This window comes from Megalobrama amblycephala, linkage group LG21 (assembly GCF_018812025.1).
Source record: "Megalobrama amblycephala isolate DHTTF-2021 linkage group LG21, ASM1881202v1, whole genome shotgun sequence".
NCBI classification, from domain to species: Eukaryota; Metazoa; Chordata; class Actinopteri; order Cypriniformes; family Xenocyprididae; genus Megalobrama; species Megalobrama amblycephala.
The window spans coordinates 2,280,461-2,301,759 of record NC_063064.1 but is presented as its reverse complement, the minus strand read 5'-3'; the positions used below and the strand labels follow the sequence as shown (position 1 = coordinate 2,301,759).

The 21,299-nt window shown below is 43.3% G+C and overlaps 1 protein-coding gene across 1 annotated transcript in view; it reads left to right on the top strand.

The window, feature by feature from the left end:
- The window catches only part of crtc1b (CREB regulated transcription coactivator 1b), a 38,079-nt gene that overhangs the window by 3,280 nt on the left and 13,500 nt on the right, over positions 1–21,299 (top strand). Inside the window, 5 exon segments of the mRNA XM_048173077.1 lie at positions 11,483–11,608; positions 11,701–11,719; positions 11,722–11,761; positions 11,851–11,954; positions 14,539–14,644. Of these exon segments, the coding sequence (XP_048029034.1) occupies positions 11,483–11,608; positions 11,701–11,719; positions 11,722–11,761; positions 11,851–11,954; positions 14,539–14,644 (395 nt within the window).

Below are 21,299 nucleotides of genomic sequence, written 5' to 3'. Positions count from 1 at the left end.
GATCAACTGTTTGGTTACACTTATAGACAGAAAACGAATTATTGTTATATAGCTCAACACGTTTAGTCTTATTGTTTAAATCTAGTTTTCTTGATTTTTTGCGAGTCTCATGCTTTACCATGCCTCAGAGAAAAACACTATTTTGTGAAGTAGCTAACATAGCATAATCAGATGCAGCTTTATTTTTAGTAACAGTAATACAGAATTTTCTCCATCATACAATACGTTTTAAAATGAATCGCATGCCATTTATCAACACAAGCCATCCAGCATTTAATATGATATTGTAAAATCGATCTATCTTACTGCAGTGTGTAACAGTGTCTCACAGCAGCCGCCGAGCGAACGCACAGAGTAACGTTATAACATCATTTTCAACACCCTCAAATGTATCTAATATGATAAACAGAGCTGCGTTACCTCATACTCATGACCCGAAAAGCGGCAGCGGCGCCGGCGACTGTGTCATAATAAAAGTCCCGCTGCTCTTGAGGCGTGTGTTGATCAATCGCTCCAGCTCCTCGTTCAGCTCCAACAACACTCGCTCCTGCTCTGCTTCATGCTACAGTAACGTTAATAATCGCATCCATGAACATGATTTCTTCCCGAGTCTTATCCCGATTATGTACCACCGGGTGTGAGGTGAAGACCACATGTCCCAAGATTCCACACTCAAATTTGCCGTCATCAAGATACGCCTTTGTTTTGAATAGGCCTCTAGCTAAATCTTACATATTACACCTTTAAGTGGAGGCAGAATGATTCCCCTGAGCACTTCACTAACACTAGCTAGCAAGATTTGTTAGCTTGTTTTTTTTAACAATGATTGGAGAAAATCCGATTTTATCTGAATATGTAATGTCACTCACTGTCTGGGACTGCGATGAACTACATTTTTTTTTGTTTCCTGGGGTGCACTTTTAATGTTAGTATGATTTTTGCTTAAAAAAGGTTTCATAATTTAGAAATAAAAAGCATTTTTCCTAACCTGACTCTGTTTTGAACGCTCTGTTTTGAACGCTCTGTTCCCATTCAGTCGGTCACGTTCGACGTACGTCGGACAGACCGACGAATAGGAATCTCGCCAGAGAGGCCAATCTACTTCGAGTGTAACTAAACGAGCCAATGCACATTGGCATGCAATCATCTGCATCAGCTGCTCGCCTCGCAGCGCGGGTATATAATGAGCAGCAGGTGCGTTGCATCTTCAGCTTTTCGCTTCGGAGCCGAACTACTGAGCAAACACGGTGGTTTCTACGAGCGAGTGTTTGAAGACGGACTTCAACGAGCCAGCTCTCTCTCTGACTGCTCTTCTCGTCCGGTGCAGGAGGAACAGCACAGCAGCGGGGCCGATTTTTTCTTCTTTGCTTTCGTTTTTGCCTTTTTTATTTGAGCAAAAAAAGCAGTGTATCAGCGTGAAGGCCGTTTTCACGGCTGGTGACGGTGCGCTTTAAGAGCGCTAAAAGGCTGTTCTTACAGCTGGTAAGAGCAGCGTCTGCAAAGAGAGTGCACACGACAGGCTGCACATTCCCTGTCTGTGCTGCAGCGGCTTTCCCCTGCGTGCTTCGGCACTGAGAGAGTTAGTCCCTGAAAGAGCTTACACGAGTAGTTCGCGTCTTTTTAAAGATGTCGTTCTACTTGTGTGCTGCTGGATGCGGTCGTTGCCTGGCGCCTCGGGATGGTCACCAACGCTGTATCGCGTGCTTGGGCTTAAGGCACGCTGAGGCGGCGTTTGTGGACGAGTCATGTACCCATTGTGGGAAGATGACCGTCTCGGAGTTGCGGTCTAGACTCCAGTTCCTGCAAAGGGGCGGAGTCCCAGTGCAGTTCCTGCCTCGTTCCAATCCTCCTCAGAGGGTTGCTGCGGGCGGCGGCACTGGTGACCTGAGGATCACGGTGAGCGCGTTTCCTTCGGGGAACCAACCCCCTAGGAATCCCTCATCCCTCCTGCACTCCGCAGCCAGTAGAGCTGCCGGGGGAGCGCGGTGGACCACCCCAGAGGTGTGTACCATCCGTATCCTTCGGAGCTCCCCAAGACGACCGGATGTCGATCGCTGCATCGGAGGGTGAGCCTGACGCTTCTGGGGATGACGATTCGGCGCAGCTGCCTCCCTCGGGAGTGACAACTGTGCCCGATTCAGACCCGGAAATGATGACTATGCTTTCCCGGGCCGCCAACAGGGTCGGGCTCGTGTGGAATCCTCCACCGTGTCCCGAACCCTCGAGGTTGGACGATTGGTATCTCGGGGTGGCAAGGGCTGGTTCTCAGCCCCCCACCCCAGTGCCTTTCTTCCCGGAGGTGCATGAAGAGCTCACTGGCACGTGGACGGCACCTTTTACTGCCCGAAACCGTGTCGGTGGGTCCTCCTCCCTCACCACCCTTGACGGCGGGGCAGCGAAGGGTTATACGCGCATACCCCCTGTGGAACGGGCCGTTGCTATGCAACTGTGCCCTAACTCCACCTGGCGGGGGGAGCCGTCTCTCTCTTCCCGGGCCTGTAAGCACTCGTCGGATCTTACCGGCAAGGCTTACCAGGCCTGTGGGGAAGCTGCCTCTGCCCTACACGCTATGGCGTTGTTGCAGGTCCATCAGGCCAAGGCACTGAGGGATCTGCACGAGGGTGGTCATGACCCACAAGTTCTTCAGGAACTTCGTGCCGCGACGGACCTCGCGCTTCGTGCGACGAAGGTTACGGCGCGGTCAGTGGGTCGTGCGATGTCCACACTTGTGGTCCAGGAGCGCCATCTCTGGCTGTGTCTCGCGGACATGAGGGATACCGACAAGGTCAGGTTTCTTAATTCCCCCGTGTCCCAGACCGGCCTGTTCGGCGACGCGGTCGAGAACTTTGCCCAACAGTTCTCGACTGTACAAAAGCAGTCTGAGGCCATCAGTCACATCCTGCCGAGGCGGTCAGCTGCTGCTCCACCACCGCCCGCAGCACCTCAGACTGCCCGTCGCCGAGGGCGCCCCCCTGCGGCCGCCCCCGCTCCCGCGCCCCAGCAGCAGCAGCCTCCAGCTAAGCGGCGCCGTGGAGCCGGTCGCGGTCGGAGCGCCCAGCCCGTCCCGCCACCCCCAAGAAGAAGGGTGGCAAGGCCAAGTCCAAGCGGCCCTAGGACGGGCGACCCGGAGATGGAGGGGACTGCTCTACAGGAGGTGGTGACCGCACCGCTCCTTCCCCCGGAGGAGGGCCGGGTGGAGAATCTTTTGTTTCCTTCTGTTTTTGTTCCGCCGCTGGCCCAGCAGCCAGCGGTACCCAAATTCTCAATAAAAGAGCAGTTTCCTCTATCTCCGGGTCCGAAGAGGGCTCGGAGAGCAGTGGGAGGGCAAGAACCTCACCACTCTCATCCCCCTCTTCTGTCGCCAGCGGACAGCAGCGAGCAGCAGGCAGTCAAAGCCTCGACTGCTCCCTCTGTCCACCCGTGGAAGCAGGTAAGTGTTGCACAGCACACTGTGACGCCGCTTCGGGCCGCCTCGCAGAGAGAGCCTCCCGGGCCACGTCCCTGCGTTCCACCTCGCTGCCGCGCTGCGGGTGCGCCTGTGGTTCCTCTGGTCCCGCTGGTGCGGTCTCTGGGAGCCTGGTTAGCGCTCCCCAGTCCGTCCCGCTGGCTCATTTGGACCATCAGGCTCGGCTACGCGATTCAGTTCGCCCGGCGTCCCCCCAGGTTCAGGGGCGTCCACTTCACTGTAGTGAAAGATGTCGATGCCCCTGTCTTGCGTGCGGAGATCGCAGTCCTACTGGCGAAGGATGCGATAGAGCCGGTCCCTCCAGCCGATATGAGGTCAGGGTTCTACAGTCCCTACTTCATTGTACCCAAGAAAAGCGGCGGGTTACGACCGATCCTGGATCTGCGAGTCTTGAATCGGAGCCTTCACAAGCTACCGTTCAAGATGCTCACGCAGAAACGCATTTTCGAATGCATCCGTCCCCGGGATTGGTTTGCAGCGATCGACCTGAAGGACGCGTACTTTCATGTCTCGATCCTTCCGCGGCACAGGCCTTTCCTGCGGTTCGCGTTCGAAGGTCAGGCATATCAGTACAGAGTCCTACCCTTCGGGCTGGCCCTGTCTCCCCGCGTCTTCACCAAAGTCGTGGAGGGAGCCCTTGTTCCCATGAGAGAACAGGGTGTTCGCATCCTCAACTATCTCGACGACTGGCTCATTCTAGCACAGTCCCGGGATCAGTTGTGCGAACACAGGGATTTGGTGCTCAGACACCTCAGCCAGTTGGGGCTTCAGGTCAACTGGGAAAAGAGCAAACTCGCCCCGGTGCAGAGGATCTCTTTTCTCGGTATGGAGTTGGATTCGGTCGAGCAGATAGCACGCCTCACAGAGGAACGTGCTCGGTCGGTGTTGAACTGCCTGAATACATTCAATGGCAGGACAGCGGTCCCACTGAAGTTCTTTCAGAGGCTCCTGGGGCATATGGCAGCTGCTGCGGCTGTAACACCGCTCGGTCTGCTTCATATGAGACCGCTTCAGCACTGGCTTCACGGCCGAGTCCCGAGATGGGCGTGGCAACGCGGCACGTTCCGGGTGCCAATCACTCAGGAGTGCCGCCGAACCTTCAGTCCGTGGTCGGACCCCTTGTTTCTCCGGGCAGGAGTGCCCCTAGAACAGGTGTCCCGGCATGCTGTGGTGTTCACAGATGCTTCTGCCACCGGCTGGGGTGCCACGTACAACGGGCATGCAGTGTCAGGGGTTTGGACGGGACCCAATCTGCATTGGCACATCAACTGCCTCGAGTTGCTGGCAGTACGTCTTGCTCTGGGCCGCCTCAAAGGCCTGCTACGGGGCAAGCATGTACTGGTCCGTACGGACAACACTGCGACCGTTGCGTACATCAACCATCAAGGTGGTCTACGCTCCCGTCGCATGTCGCAACTCGCCCGCCATCTCCTCCTGTGGAGTCGGAAGCATCTGAGGTCGCTTCGCGCCATTCATGTTCCCGGTGTGCTCAACCGTGTGGCCGACGAGCTATCACAAGCTGCGCTGCCAGGAGAGTGGCGACTCCACCCCCAGGTGGTTCAGCTGATCTGGAGAGAGTTCGGAGAGGCTCAGGTAGACCTGTTTGCCTCACCAGAAACCTCCCACTGCCAGTTGTTTTACTCTCTGACCGGGGGAACACTCGGGACAGATGCACTGGCACACAGCTGGCCCCGGGCCTGCGCAAATATGCGTTTCCCCCGGTGAGCCTACTTGCACAGACCCTGTGCAAAGTCAGGGAGGACGAGGAGCAGGTCTTGTTAGTTGCGCCCTACTGGCCCAACCGGACCTGGTTCCCAGAACTCTCACTCCTCGCGACAGCCCCTCCCTGGCCCATTCCTCTGAGGAAGGACCTTCTTTCTCAGAGACGGGGCACTCTTTGGCACCCGCGTCCAGACCTCTGGAAACTCCATGTCTGGTCCCTGGACGGGACGCGGAGGTTCTAGGTGACTTACCCCCCGAGGTACTTAACACCATCACTTCGGCTCGTGCCCATTGTCTACGAGACATGCCTATGCCTCGAAGTGGAACCTGTTCGTCGAGTGGTGCTCTTCTCGCCGAGAAGACCCCCGAAGATGCTCGATCGGTGTCGTGCTTTCCTTCTTGCAGCAAGGGTTGGAGCGTAGGCTGTCCCCCTCCACCCTCAAAGTCCATTCTGCTGCTATCTCCGCTTACCACGACCACATAGATGGCAAATCTGTTGGTCAGCACGACCTGGTCGTCAGGTTCCTTAGGGGGGCGAGACGGTTAAATCCTCCTCGTCCCCCCTCCATACCCTCTTGGGACCTCGCTCTGGTGCTAAGAGCACTCCAGATTGCTCCCTTTGAGCCTTTGCAGTCGGCAGATTTAAAGATTCTGTCTATGAAGACTTTGCTGCTGGTTGCATTGGCCTCTATCAAGAGGGTAGGGGACCTGCAGTCATTTTCGGTCGACGAATCGTGCCTAGAGTTCGGGCCGGGTGACAGCCACGTGGTACTGAGACCCCGGCCTGGCTATGTGCCCAAGGTTCCTACCACTCCCTTCAGGGACCAGGTGGTGAGCCTGCAAGCGCTGCCCTCGGAGGAGGCAGACCCAGCCCTGGCTTTGCTCTGTCCAGTCCGCGCCTTGCGACTGTACATAGACAGAACTCGAAGCTTCAGGACCTCAGACCAGCTCTTTGTCTGTTACGGAGGCCAGCAGAAGGGAAAGGCTGTCTCCAAGCAGAGGATGGCCCACTGGATAGTGGATGCCATCGCCCTGGCTTACCAAGCTCAGGGCGTGCCCTGCCCGCTCAGGTTGCATGCTCACTCCACGAGAGGTGTAGCATCTTCCTGGCCGCTGGCTCGTGGCGCCTCGCTAACAGACATTTGTAGAGCTGCGGGCTGGGCGACACCTAACACGTTCGCTAGATACTATAGCCTTCGTAGCCTTCCTGGGTTCCATATGTGTGACCCTACGGGGATCCCATATGGCTTCTCCACGGTTGCTCCTAAACAAAGCCCGTGTCTTTCCCTCTGGGAGAACCCATCTCTACCGAGTTGGAGTCACCCCAGTTCTTCCATATGTAGCACAGCCCTACAGGGTTAGTCCATATGTACTTCTCCACATAACTCCTTCGGGGAAGGATGTGGCTTCCGCAGCGTTCCTTTCAACGAAAGGTTACGCTTTCCCAGCGTTATCCAATAGTCTCACTGAATGGGTTTGGGAACAACAGTGATCGACCCTCTCTGTGTGTTAGCCCTGTCCCACCGTCCGCAGGCAAGGGGGTTCAGGTGGCTTACAACAGAGCGCTGGAGGAGGGCAGCTCCTGTGGCGCTTTGGTAGGGATTCCTATTCGTCGGTCTGTTCGACGTACGTCGAACGTGACCGACTGAATGGGAACGTCTCGGTTACAAAGGTAACCCTCGTTCCCTGAAGGAGGGAACGGAGACGTACGTCCCGTCGCCACAGTTGTTGTCCTGCTGTGCTGCCGCCTGCTTAGTTCGGCTCCTCAGCGAAAACCTGAAGATGCAACGCACCTGCTGCTCATTATATACCCGCGCTGCGAGGCGAGCAGCTGATGCAGATGATTGCATGCCAATGTGCATTGGCTCGTTTAGTTACACTCGAAGTAGATTGGCCTCTCTGGCGAGATTCCTATTCGTCGGTCTGTCCGACGTACGTCTCCGTTCCCTCCTTCAGGGAACGAGGGTTACCTTTGTAACCGAGACGTTTTAAGGGGCGTGTCTGCTGTGAGACTTCAGTGTAAACGCCCACTGCTGTGATTGGCTAACATATTTGCATATGAAAATAGCTAAGTAGTACATGTGGAGCTCTTTCAAAAACTTTTAGCATGTTTTTACTATTACTGTTCTCAAGGTTTACTAATCACGAAAAGTGTTGTTTACAGTATAGCATTATATTTAGATCATAGCATGAAAGATTGCAGTGATGACCATCACTGTAACTCGATGTCTGCACACTAACGAATGCTTTCATCATAACTAACAGTGCAAACATAATGTAAATAAGAGATTTTTGATTCTAACAGGAGTTTTGGCGAGAGTCACACTCACACTGTTTGATTGACAGCTTCAGAGATTGTAAAGGGAGCGTTTTTTGATCGCTTTCTATATATAATCACAGTTTAAATAACTTTATTTTCATCCTACTAAGACAAACAATGAGAAGTTGACCATTTAGCCACTGGTTTGATTTACTTACAATAAATCAATACATGAATCATTACATATCAGAAATCACTGGTGAATTTGGTTAGACATGTACACATAATCTGTACATATCAAACTATCTTTAACAAAGAAATAGTGTCACAGTAAAACTTTTTTACTGTTTTTTTTTAATTTCAGACTCTCTGCAAATCCAATGCAGCTACTGTGTTTTTCCACAACCTGACACAACATTTTGCGTTCTTCAAAGGCATGTTTATCGCTCAGTTGCTCGATCCAGTGTTAGCGTCATGTCTGTTATTCACCTACTACTTATCATGCTGGAATCAGTGGGTGGGGCTACAGTGGTAATGATGTAGAAGTGGGCGTTGATCTTCTTCTGGAGAGGTGGTCTTTCATCTCTCTATGATGTAATAAAGAGGCACATTCCACAACGAGTCATAATCTGGGCTTGGTTTCAATAAAAGCTGTTTTTGGACTAACAAGGACATTTTTAGTTCTGAAACTTACAGGATATTCTTGTAGTATGATGACCTGTTATATACCAAAAGCTCAAGGAAAATTAGATTTCTCAATGCGTGACCCCTTGATTGGAACCAGCTTGGTTGACCCGTACATGCAATGAATGGATGATTTGACAGGATCACCTCCAGTTGGGTGGCCTGACATCTATACGCCTACCTGAGCGTGTATAGTAAAGAGAAACTGAGGGTGTATAAATCTTTAGTTGTACAACTAACAAAGTTAGACTCAAAAGTATTATGTGAGAAATCACATAACTTGTTGCCCAATTTCAGATTAGCTGAGCATGCATGAGAAATCTTTAGACACGTAACCAAATCATCAATACCAACAAAAGACAATAGTTTATTTAACATTAAACACAAGCATTTTTGATGATCGTTTCTGTCCAGTCTGCTCGTTTTATTACGTTTAAACACAGCTGTTGTCGTTTTTTTTTTTGTCTAGCAATGGCAGCAGATATGAAATTTCAAATTGGAGCCTGCACTCCGTCAATTCTGGCACCCAACAACACAACAAGATGAAATTTTAAGCTCCTTATGTAGCTGTGTCTCTGTGCTGGTTTGTGTTGGCCCCCTCCAGTTTTCCCTTTGTTTTGCCTCCAGCTAATGCCGTGATGTAATTGTAACGTCGGCAAAAAAAGGGTCTATTAGGCTGCTGTCACTTTAAGACCAGATCTATTTGTTCACAGAGAGCTACTTCACAGACAATGCGGCAGATTTGAGTTATTTTTTGTGTCTTATCACATTTGAATGGTTTAATAGCACTTGATATACAGTGGGTACGGAAAGTATTCAGACCCCCTTAAGTTTTTCACTCTTTGTTATATTGCAGCCATTTGCTAAAATCATTTAAGTTAATTTTTTTCCTCATTAATGTACACACAGCACCCCATATTGACAGAAAAACACAGAATTGTTGACATTTTTGCAGATTTATTAAAAAAGAAAAACTGAAATATCACATGGTCCTAAGTATTCAGACCCTTTGCTGTGACACAGTATATTTAACTCAGGTGCTGTCCATTTCTTCTGATCATCCTTGAGATGGTTCTACACCTTCATTTGAGTCCAGCTGTGTTTGATTATACTGATTCAGACTTGATTAGGAAAGCCACACACCTGTCTATATAAGACCTTACAGCTCACAGTGCATGTCAGAGCAAATGAGAATCATGAGGAACTGCCTGAAGAGCTCAGAGACAGAATTGTGGCAAGGCACAGATCTGGCCAAGGTTACAAAAAAATTTCTGCTGCACTTAAGGTTCCTAAGAGCACAGTGGCCTCCATAATCCTTAAATGGAAGACGTTTGGGACGACCAGAACCCTTCCTAGAGCTGGCCGTCCGGCCAAACTGAGCTATCGGGAGAGAAGAGCCTTGGTGAGAGAGGTAAAGAAGAACCCAAAGATCACTGTTGCTGAGCTCCAGAGATGCAGTCGGGAGAAGGGAGAAAGTTGTAGAAGGTCAACCATCACTGCAGCCCTCCACCAGTCGGGGCTTTATGGCAGAGTGGCCCGACAGAAGCCTCTCCTCAGTGCAAGACACATGAAAGCCCGCATGGAGTTTGCCAAGATGGTGAGAAATAAGATTCTCTGGTCTGATGAGACCAAGATAGAACTTTTTGGCCTTAATTCTAAGCGGTATGTGTGGAGAAAACCAGGCACTGCTCATCACCTGTCCAATACAGTCCCAACAGTGAAGCATGGTGGTGGCAGCATCATGCTGTGGGGGTGTTTTTCAGCTGCAGGGACAGGACAACTGGTTGCAATCGAGGGAAAGATGAATGCGGCCAAGTACAGGGATATCCTGGACGAAAACCTTCTCCAGAGTGCTCAGGACCTCAGACTGGGCCGAAAGGTTTACTTTCCAACAAGACAATGACCCTAAGCACACAGCTAAAATAATGAAGGAGTGGCTTCACAACAACTCCGTGACTGTTCTTGAATGGCCCAGCCCGAGCCCTGACTTAAACCCAATTGAGCATCTCTGGAGAGACCTAAAAATGGCTGTCCACCAACGTTTACCATCCAACCTGACAGAACTGGAGAGGATCTGCAAGAAGGAATGGCAGAGGATCCCCAAATCCAGGTGTGAAAAACTTGTTGCATCTTTCCCAAAAAGACTCATGGCTGTATTAGATCAAAAGGGTGCTTCTACTAAATACTGAGCAAAGGGTCTGAATACTTAGGACCATGTGATATTTCAGTTTTTCTTTTTTAATAAATCTGCAAAAATGTCACCAATTCTGTGTTTTTCTGTCAATATGGGGTGCTGTACATTAATGAGGAAAAAAATGAACTTAAATGATTTTAGCAAATGGCTGCAATTTAACAAAGAGTGAAAAATTTAAGGGGGTCTGAATACTTTCCGCTGAAACCGCAGCCAAAGGATGACAGAAAAACAACGGAAGCTGTGTTAATTGAGTTAAATATTTTTAACACGTTAAACTGAAAAAAAAAAAAAAAAAAATTAGCACATTCAAAATAGAGTGAGACGCATCCTTTACTAATACTTGATGTTTGTGCTGTTGTTTGCCACCAAAATTCTGTCTAAAAGATGAGGTCATTAAGGCTTTTCTTTTAATTAAAGGGATGTGACAAAAAGACTGATACCAAAACAGGATGGAAAGTGATATGGAGGGAAATGCAAAATAGCAATATTATAAAATCAAAGGAAATTTTTTGTAACCATGTAGATTTGAGAAAGAAAAGTAGTGTTTCTTTATTCGGCAGTTTATCATGTTTAATGTTTATATGCACCTGGGGACATTAACTGTTATATTATGATAAAATATTTTTTTTTTTGTATTTTTGTGAAATGTTTTGTTTGAAAAGTGTATTTATGTTATACTTCTTACCATTTGCTTTGATATTCTGATATATAGTCCAAAGACATTTGGACATTTTTAGTGTGGATACATGTCCAAATAGACTTTTTAGGGACATTACTGTATAAATGATAGGGACATGAAAATGTGCTGTATTGTAGGAATAACCCAGATCACCCACACCAAAAGCAAAGTGATATTCATATGACAATATTGGATGTCCTAAGGAGTGTCTATTTAATGAATTAGTTAAATGTAACAACGCCGATGAAAACATGCATTTGCACAATTGTCATTTCATCATTGCTCTTCATTTACAGACATTAGCATAAGGACATACAGGATGGTTCTCATTGCTCTAAGCTTTCATACTGCTAGTCCATCTTCAGCGTGGAGCCTGTTTATTGCTTTTATTTGCCCAACACTGCAGCAAAAGTACCTTTTCCTAAGAAAATGCGTTTGCCTTAGAAGGTCCCTTAAACAAATCAGATTCTTTTACAGACGACAGTTCTAGACACCAGTCGGACGTCTCGACATCACGGCCTGGTGGACCGCGTGTATCGCGACAGGAATCGCATAGCTTCTCCGCATCGTAGACCTCTCTCTGTGGACAAGCATGGACGTCAGATATCCTTTACTATAAACAGCTAGTTTTACCCGACTGAGGTGTATTTTTATGTCTGTGTACATGTGTGAGACATTGTCCTTAGCCCAGTTACATTGACAGCTGCCCCTACGGCTCGTATATCTGTCACCACCTCCCGACACAAGTTGGAGGAGGTAAAGCAGTTTTCCTCATAAACTATGAAACAAAACATGTTTGGAGGTCATAAATCATATTGTTTCTTCTGTTCCCACCTCTACTACAGGACCAACTCTGACTCAGCTCTACACCAGAGCGCTGTGAATCCAGCTCCACAGGACACGTTTGTTGGTGGATCTCAAGAATTGCAGTCAAAAGGAGTGAAAACATGTAAGCGTTTGGGAGGTTATTTTTATTATTGTTTGTGAAGGTGCACGTGAAGCGGAATTAGAATTCATTTTGATATTTTTGTTGTGCGTAAATTAAAAAATATTGAATTCCGAGAGCGTACTCTGCTCTGATTGGTCGGATGGCCTACTGCTTACAGCCAAAGTCCCTTTAAGACGAGTCATTTCACTCGACGGCGGCCATCTTTGAAACGTCTCTCGGGCATCCGAGTGCAGCTCCTATCTCTTTGAATGGGGAAACATCAAATTATCTAAAGCTGTTTGCCAAGCTTTCGATTAAATTTCATATTTGAAATCACCAATGAAATCTGATAACAACTGTCTCATATATTTTGTTTCTAAACGCTGGAATCATGACAAAAAAATGGTAATTTTCAGGCTGGATCAAGCTAATGCGCATGCGCAGACCCAAATGCGCGTCTTTTGTGCCTCATTTCGGAGGCGCGCGTCCGACTGTTTCTATAGAAACCGGAGCTTCTAATGGCCGCTGCAGTGATGCGATGACTTTACCAATTGGCGATTGGCTCTTATTTAGAAGGCGGGACTTATTCCGCCATATTTTGCGTTGCACTTTCTCCCATTCAAAACATTACGAGTGACGCGTCTTGTGTTATTCTATAGTCTTTGTTACAGCACATGTCAGAAACAAAGCTCCCATTATCATATCTGAATTTCAGCTCTGGATCTTCTTCAGGACTTCTTCAGGAAAAAAAAAAAAGGCGATATGGTTTTACCATATCAATTTGAGCCTGAGCCCGAGCCCTTAAAGGGTTAGTCCACCAAAAAAATTAAATTCTGTCATTAAAGGTGCCCTAGAATCAGAATTTGAATTTTCCTCGGCATAGTTGAATAACAAGAGTTCAGTACATGGAAAAGACATACATTGAGTTTCAAACCCCATTGTTTCCTCCTTCTTATGTAAATCTCATTTGTTTGAAAGACTTCCGGAAAACACTCGGATCTCAACATAACACCGACTGTTACGTAACAGTCGGGATCATTAATATGTATGACCCCAATATTTGCATAATGCCAGCCCATTCGACGCATTAGACAAGGAAAGGCAGTATTAACGTCTGGATCTGTGCACAGACAAGGTAAGCAAGCAAGAACAACAGCGAAAAATGGCAGATGGAGCAATAATAACTGACATGATCCATGATATCATGATATTTTTAGTGATATTTGTAAATTGTCTTTCTAAATGTTTCATTAGCTAATATACTGTTAAATGAGGTTAAAGTTACCATCATTTCTTACTGTATTCACGGAGACGAGAGTCGTTGCTATTTTCATTTTTAAACACGTGCAGTCTGTATAATTCATAAACACAACTTCATTCTTTATAAATCTCTCCAACAGTGTGTAATGTTAGCTTTAGCCACGGAGCATAGCCTCAAACTCACACAGAATCAAACGTAACCATCTAAATAAATACTTTACTCACATAATTCGAAGCATGCATACAGCATGCATGACGAACATCTTGTAAAGATCCATTTGAGGGTTATATTAGCTGTGTGAACTTTGTTTATGCAATGTATATATAGTCGAGAGCTCGTGGGGCAGAGAGAGCGCATCTCTTAAAGGGGCGGCGCGCTGAAAAAATCAGTGCATAGTTAATGATGCCCCAAAATAGGCAGCTAAAAAAATTAATAAAAAAAAATCTATGGGGTATTTTGAGCTGAAACTTCACAGACACATTCAGGGGACATCTTAGACTTATATTACATCTTGTAAAAAAAACAATCTAGGGCACCTTTAATTACTCACCCACATGTCGTTCCAAACCCGTAAGACTTCTGTTTATCTCCAGAACACAAATGAAGATCTTTTGGTAACACTTTAGTATAAGGAACACATAAACTGTTAACTACGAATTTTCCCTCAATAAACTCCTAATGTATTGCTTATTAATAGTTAGGTAGTTGGTAGTTGTTAAGTTTAGGTATTGGGTAGGATTAAGAATGTAGAATAAGGTCATGCAGAATAAGGCATTAATATGTGCTTAATAAGTACTAATAAATAGCCAATATTCTAGTAATATGCATGTTAATAAGCAACTAGTTAAAAACCCTAAAATAAAGTGTTACCAATATTTTTTATGAAATCTAAGAGCTTTCTGTCCCTCCATGACAGCCTACTCAACTGCTGCCTCTTAGTTAGCAAAGACATCATAAAAGTAATCCATGTAACTCTAGTGGTTTAACCTCAATTTTATGAAGCGAGTGCTTTGTTTGCACAAAAAATAATAATTTACCACTTTATTTACAAAATGTTTATCTCCAACACACATTCACGAGAGCACAATGATGCATGCACCTTGTGTTGACGTGAGAGCAGATGCTTTTCTTAAAAATGGTATAAAAGTTAAACACACACACACACACAAAATTAACATGAATATAAAGAGAATATTTGAGGCATGTGTTTTTTATATTTTTCATTTTCTTTATCGTGGACACTCTATTTGTCATTGACTGACATGTAATTGTAATATGTTGTTTTTCCTCATTTAAAATGAATAGTAGGAGTTCATCCTTCTCTCAATCTCCCTCTTTCTTCAGTGCTGTTGCTCACCCCTCCAGATACAGAGGACACTGAATCAGAGATGGAGAAAGATGAGCCCAAAGCATCTCTGCATACAGAGTCATGTGATGTTCCTGGGATTAAGTGAGTTTATCATGACATGTTATTTATTTGCATTTATTTTATTTTTACCTGTGTGCTGGATAAACATGTAATGTAACACTTAAATAATATTTGATTTAGCATCAGTAGAAAAGGAGGTGTGGCAGCAACTTTAGATTCAAGATCCAAAATTAATACTCACCATGTGCCAAAATGGGGTACAAATTTTAAATTAAAAAATAATAATAATAATAATAATAAAATAAAGTTTGCAGTGGCCATTTGATGAGTAACTTTATTAGGTATTGCAACATTGCATGGTTTTAATTGAACTGTAAGAATGATACTCTGTGATATGAGAGATACTGTACAAATCTGTCATGACTTGTCTTTAACAATTTTTTTACCTTGGAGCAAACTGCAATTTTTACATGATGCATAAAGTTTATTTTTCTCCAGAATTTTATATGTGGATTATTCCTCACAAATGCAACCATAATGAAAAAAAAAAAAAGAGAGAGAGAGAGAGAGAGAGAGAGAGAGAGTCACACTACTATAGGTCTTCAAGTTTTTGTGATAGATTTAAAATGTTATTTTATAACAAGGAAGAAATGATTATGGCTGGTAAATATTCGTTGGCAGGTAAAACAGAAAGTTCATTTTGAACCCTATTTGGGTGAATATAGAAATCATATTTTGCTTCAAGAAATTGAAGCTTGGTTTTCAGGACTTTTTTACTGTGAGATTATTTTCGTGGTTATTTAGCACATTTCCCTCCAAATTCTTATTACTGTAATGTGAAAATAAAACAATAAATAATTTATGCTTATTTCAATATAATTATTAATAATTATTGAATTTACATTTTTATTTAAGTCAGTGTTGTTTTAGTTGAGATATTGAGATAATAATATAATACTATTATATTTGTATTAATATTTTGAATTAGTTTTTATTTTTATATTTTCTGTTTTCACTTTCATTTTAGTTAAAGTTTCATTGTTTTTGTGTTTTTGTCATTTTTATTATTTTTTTTTTAAATAAAATAGTTTTACAATTTTAATAGTTTGTATTCATTTTTATTTCTTATTTAGTGATTTTAGTGATCAAGTTAAAATAAATGAGAAATGTTGAGAAAGTTTATATATATATATATATATATATATTTTTTTTTTTTTTTTTTTTTTTTTTTTAAAGTAATGAAAGTTTAGTTTTAGTTAACTATAAAAACCATGATTGAAATTAGAAGAAAAAAACCAAATAAAACAAATTATTGTATTTCAGTAATGACAATTAAGTGAGATTTTGGGTGGGACAAATTGTGCTTTATTGCAATGAATCTTAATTTCAAAACAATTAAGTAAAATTAAGCTAACTTTAACCCTAACCTCTTAATGTTAAATTAAGTAAAAAGCATTTTCTTCCGGCAATATATATAGTCCACGGTTTTCTGTATCAGGACGTAATAAATCATCTAGTGCTTGGCAGGTCTTAAAATTTGGAAAATAAAACCTCAGATGAACAACAACACATGACATATCACACCATGTCATGATTTATTTAGCAAAAATAAAGCCAAAATCATGGGTGACAAAGTTAGGACACCCTATGATTCAGTTGCTTGTAGATCCACTTTTAGCAGCAATAACTTGAAGTAATCATTTTCTGTAAGACTTTATCAGTCTCTCACATCGTACTGGATTCATTCTTCTTTATAATGTTGCTCCAGTTTATTGAGGTTTGTGGACATTTGTCTATACACAGTTCTCGCCACAGCTTTTCAGTCGGGTTGAGGTCTGGAATTGACTGGGCCATTGCAACATCTTGATTCTTTTCTTTTTCAGGCATTGTGCTGTAGATTTGCTGGTAATATTTAGATCATTGTCCATTTGCATGACCCAGTTTTAGCTGTTGGATGAATGACCTCACATTTGACTCTACAATAGTGGTATACAGCGGAGTTCATAGACTCAATGACTGTGAGATGCCCTGGGCCCATGGCTAAAAAACAAGTCTAAAATGATCAGCCCTATACCCGTATGCTTGACTTTTGGTAGGAGGTGTTTGTGCTGATATGCTCTTTTGGTTTTCTGTGCATTATGGCCAGACATCTCCACTTTGGTCTCATCTGTCTAAAGGACATTGTTCCAGAAGTCTTGTGGTTTGTTCAGAAGCATCTTTGCAAACCTAAGCCGCGCTGCCATGTTTTTTTTTTTTAGAGAGAAGAGGCTTTCCCAAACCCTTCCAAACATGCCATAATGGACCTGTCTTTTTCTAATTGTACTGAATTGTACTCTTGAACTTTATCATTTAACATGTTAACTGAGGCCTGTAGAGTCTGAGGTGGGCTCTTGAGCTGTCTGTAATTTCTCTAAGCATTACACGGTCTGATCTTGGGCTGAATTCCCTGGGGCATCCATTCCTGGGAAGATTGGTGTCTGTTTTGAATGTTTTCCACTTTTTCTACAATAATCTTCCTCACTGTAAATGATGGACTTCAAATTGTTTGGAAATGACCTTGTAAGCCTTTCCAGATTGATGGCAGCAACTTTTCTAAGCTTTTCTTGCTTTTCTAAGATCATTGCTGATGTCTTTCCTACTTCACACCTGAAGGCTCCAGACACTCAAACTGCCAGAACTTCAGCTTTTATAGAGGTGATCACACTTGCTGGTGATCATTTAATCAAAGACACTTGATTAGCATCGCCTGACTGTTACTTACCCTCTTAAATTCCTATGTTAACAGTAAGGGTGTCCTAAGTTTGGCTTTTCCATTTTGGATTTATTTTTGCTAACAATTAATGACACAGTGTGATATGTCAAGTAAAGTAAAGTCAAGTCAAAGCGAGCAGCGTAATTTCCTCATTATCTTCAGCTGGGATGTTCCTGTGACAACGCAGTGTCCGTCAGCAGATGTCACTGTTTTAACGGCGTAATTATTATTTTATTTTTTTAGCCTAACTGTTGCAAATAAAAAACATTTTATATTTGAAAAAGTTTTAAAAATATGCTATATAATTTATAAAAAGTAATATATATAAATCTTTTGAAAATATAAATGATGTTTTATTAACAAAATTCAGGAGGAGCAGGTGCAGATAATTAGACTAATTATCAATGGTGGAAAGCATTCAGCTAATGATTGAGCTTTGATTGACAGTTTATCAGCATCCCTCCACCACCCCACAGGAACATCCCAGCTGAAGATAATGAGGAAATTACGCCGCTCCCTTTGCCAAGTGCATTCCAAACGGCTACATACGGCATGACCTGCTCACATAGGGATGATCACTTCCATTTGGAACTTGCCCCGTGAACCGTTCGGTACGAATACGTGTACCGTTACACCCCTAATATATATATATATATATATATATAATGTAAGCAATAAGGTACGAGACACTGTGCTATATCGGCTGAAGGGCATTGTTAGGCACGACCTTCAGTTGTGACTTATTCATGATACAGCACTAGCCTCGAGTACCTTATTGCTTTTATAGTAATAATAATAATAAACTTTATTTTCTATAGCGACTTTAAAAAGTACCATCTCAAAGTGCTTCACAGAAGAAAAAAAGGAAAACATACAATTATACAAACAATACTTTAAAATAAGTGAGATATTAAAAAAAAAACACCAAATAAGAACATACTATCAAAAACAAGTAAATGAGAAATTTAACAATTTCAATTTCAATATAATCAAGTAAAAGCTACCCTAAAGAAATAAGCTTTAAGAACACTAAGGGATTCTGCTTGCCTAATCTGAGCAGGCAAGGAATTCCAAAGTCTTGGAGCGACTGAAGAAAACGCCTTATCACCCATAGATTTCAAACGGGTTTGTAGAATGATTAAAAGGCCAGCTTCCGAAGAGCAGAGAGCACGCACAGGTGTGTAGGGGGCTAAAAGCTCAGAGAGATAGTGAGGAGCCAAACCATTCAAAGCTTTGTAAGTAAGCATGAGAACTTTAAAATCCGCACGAAATCTGACAGGGAGCCAATGTAAAGACTCCAAGACTGGAGTGATGTGAGCCCTTGTCCTGGTTCCAGACAGGATTCGGGCGGCTGAATTTTGAACCAGCTGTAATTTATTTAGGGTAGCATTTGAGACCCCGACCAGCAAAGCATTACAATAATCAATGCAAGAAAACACAAAGATATTGATCAACTTTTCAGCCACTGGAAGTGACACCATAGGATGCAATCTGGCAATATTTTTTTAAATGAAAAAATTATACAGTGTTCTGAACATGGGGAACAAATGTTAAATGTGCATCAAATATCACCCCTGAATTTTTACATTTTGTTTGAAATTCCAGTATAGAGCCATCCACACTTAAAATTAAAGACCCAGCCTTACGTATCTGGTGGGGTGAACCAATGAGCATTACCTCTGTCTTGTCACTGTTTAGACACAAGAAATTTTCAGACATCTCAGAAATACATTGAGAAAGAAAAGACACAGCCACATTAACATCAGGTTTTGAATGTACATAAACCTGAGTGTCATCTGCATAAAAGTGAAAGTTGAGACCAAGTGATCTTAAAAGTTGACCCAATGGATAAATGTCAATGCTAAAAAGTAAAGGGCCCAAAATTGATCCTTGAGGAACACCAGATTTCACAACAACGATATCAGACCTGCAACCACCCATAGCAATGTACTGCTTTCGATCTGAGAGATAAGACTCAAACCAGCTTAGTGCAGTCCTAGAAACACCAAAGACAGACTCTAACCGAGTAAGTACAATTGAATGATCAACAGTGTCGAATGTGGCACTGAGATCAAGAAGAATCAAGATAGAAAGACAGCCAGAATCAGAAGCTATTAACAAAGTCATTAGTGACCTTAACTAAAGCTGTTTCAGTGCTGTGGAGTTTACGGAATCCCGATTAAAGGGGCTCAAAAAGATTATTTGCGGTAAGATGAGAATTCAAATGTTTAGCAACAATTCACTCTAAAATTTTGGCAAGAAACGAAAGATTGGATATGGGATGGAAATTATTAAGATTATCAAAAGTTCTTTTTTTTTCTTTTTTTTTTTTTGGTATGGGGGTCACAGCAGCAATTTTAAATGCTGCTGGCACTACACCAGTACACAGAGAATCATTTATGATGCTTAATACAGCAGGACATAAAGTAGCAAAACACGACTGAATCAGTCCGGTTGGTACAGGATCAACAATGGAAGTGGCAGCTTTCATTTTTGTAACCTCATTGCAAAGAGAATTCAAGTCCATTGTGGAGAAGTTTGAGAGATGGGTATCAGAAAATTCTGAAACAGATAAAGGAGAAACATATGAAGGAAGAGAAGGAATAATACATTTACGAGTGTGATTAATCTTAGAGCTAAAGAAATCAAGAAACTTATTATTACAAAGGTGAGTTGAGGCAGAACCAGTCAAAGAACTCTTACATTTGAGTAGTTTGTTGATTGAATAGTTGTCTAGGGTTATTCTGATTATTGTCAACAATCTGTGCAAAATAAGCATAAATAATTTATAAAATGGTTACCACACAATACAAATATTAAAGCCAAAAATATGTATCAATGCAACTTTCATGAAGTAAACTTTCACTAAAAGCCTTCCTTCCACCGGAAAAAATAGTCCCTGACCGTGAACAGCAACAGAAGTTACATTATTATGCCATTAGATGGCGGCAAAGACTGTGTTTATGAGTGTGTCAGTCAGTAGCAATGACATTAAAAAGACTGAATTGTTGTGAACACGGATGCTTTGACTAGCGCTGTCAGTTACGGGAAGACCCCTTAACTATTAAAAGGACAAGATAATACATCAGACATATTATGAACATAGGACTGACCTGAAGGAAAATGCTAAATCTGAATGCAGGTAATAAACTCGCTCACTCGATCTCTTTCTCACAATACTCAGTAAGCTTCAATGAACAATATCAACTGAGAACAAACAGTTTACGTTGCTAAGAGTGGTTGCTAAGGGTGTTGTGTAGTGATACCCAGAACCGTTGGGTGAAGTGGTCATAGCCGTGTTTTATCATGAATAAAACACGGTTATTGAGCAATCAGAATCAAAGACAGGAACTAACCGTTTTATAAATATATGTGTGTATATATATATATATATATATATATATATATACAGGGCTTGACATTAACACCCGCCAAATGCAGGTAGATTTCAGCTGTGGCACGTAAGACAGCCACTCCCACTAGCTACTTTGGCGGCTTGAATATAATTTCAGCCTACAGCCTAATCAAAGGTAGCTAAGCTCATCGTAGCACAAAATTACAATCCGATCACAATCAGTTCTCCTTGTGCGCGAATAGTCAAATACACGCGCACGCAGATGTCAGAATGCCTATGGAAGGCCAAAAGGCCCAAAAACACGTGAATTTTAACACGTCAACATGTTAAATACGTGTATTTCACTCGTTAAATATGTGTTGTTTGCGCATGAAATACGTGTGAAATATGTGTGAAATATGCGTGAAATATGCATGAAATATGCGTTAAATACACGTGAAATACATGTATTTAACGTGTTGTTGAGGTGTTAAAATTCACATGTTTTTGGCCCTTTTGGTCTTCCATAAATGTCCATCGTGTGGAGTATCTCACGTGAATACAGTCGGTTATGGCTTAAGTAGACGTAAACAGGTGGGTAAAAACTGGATATGTGTCAGTATATTACGTATATGCATTCAGCAGCCCAA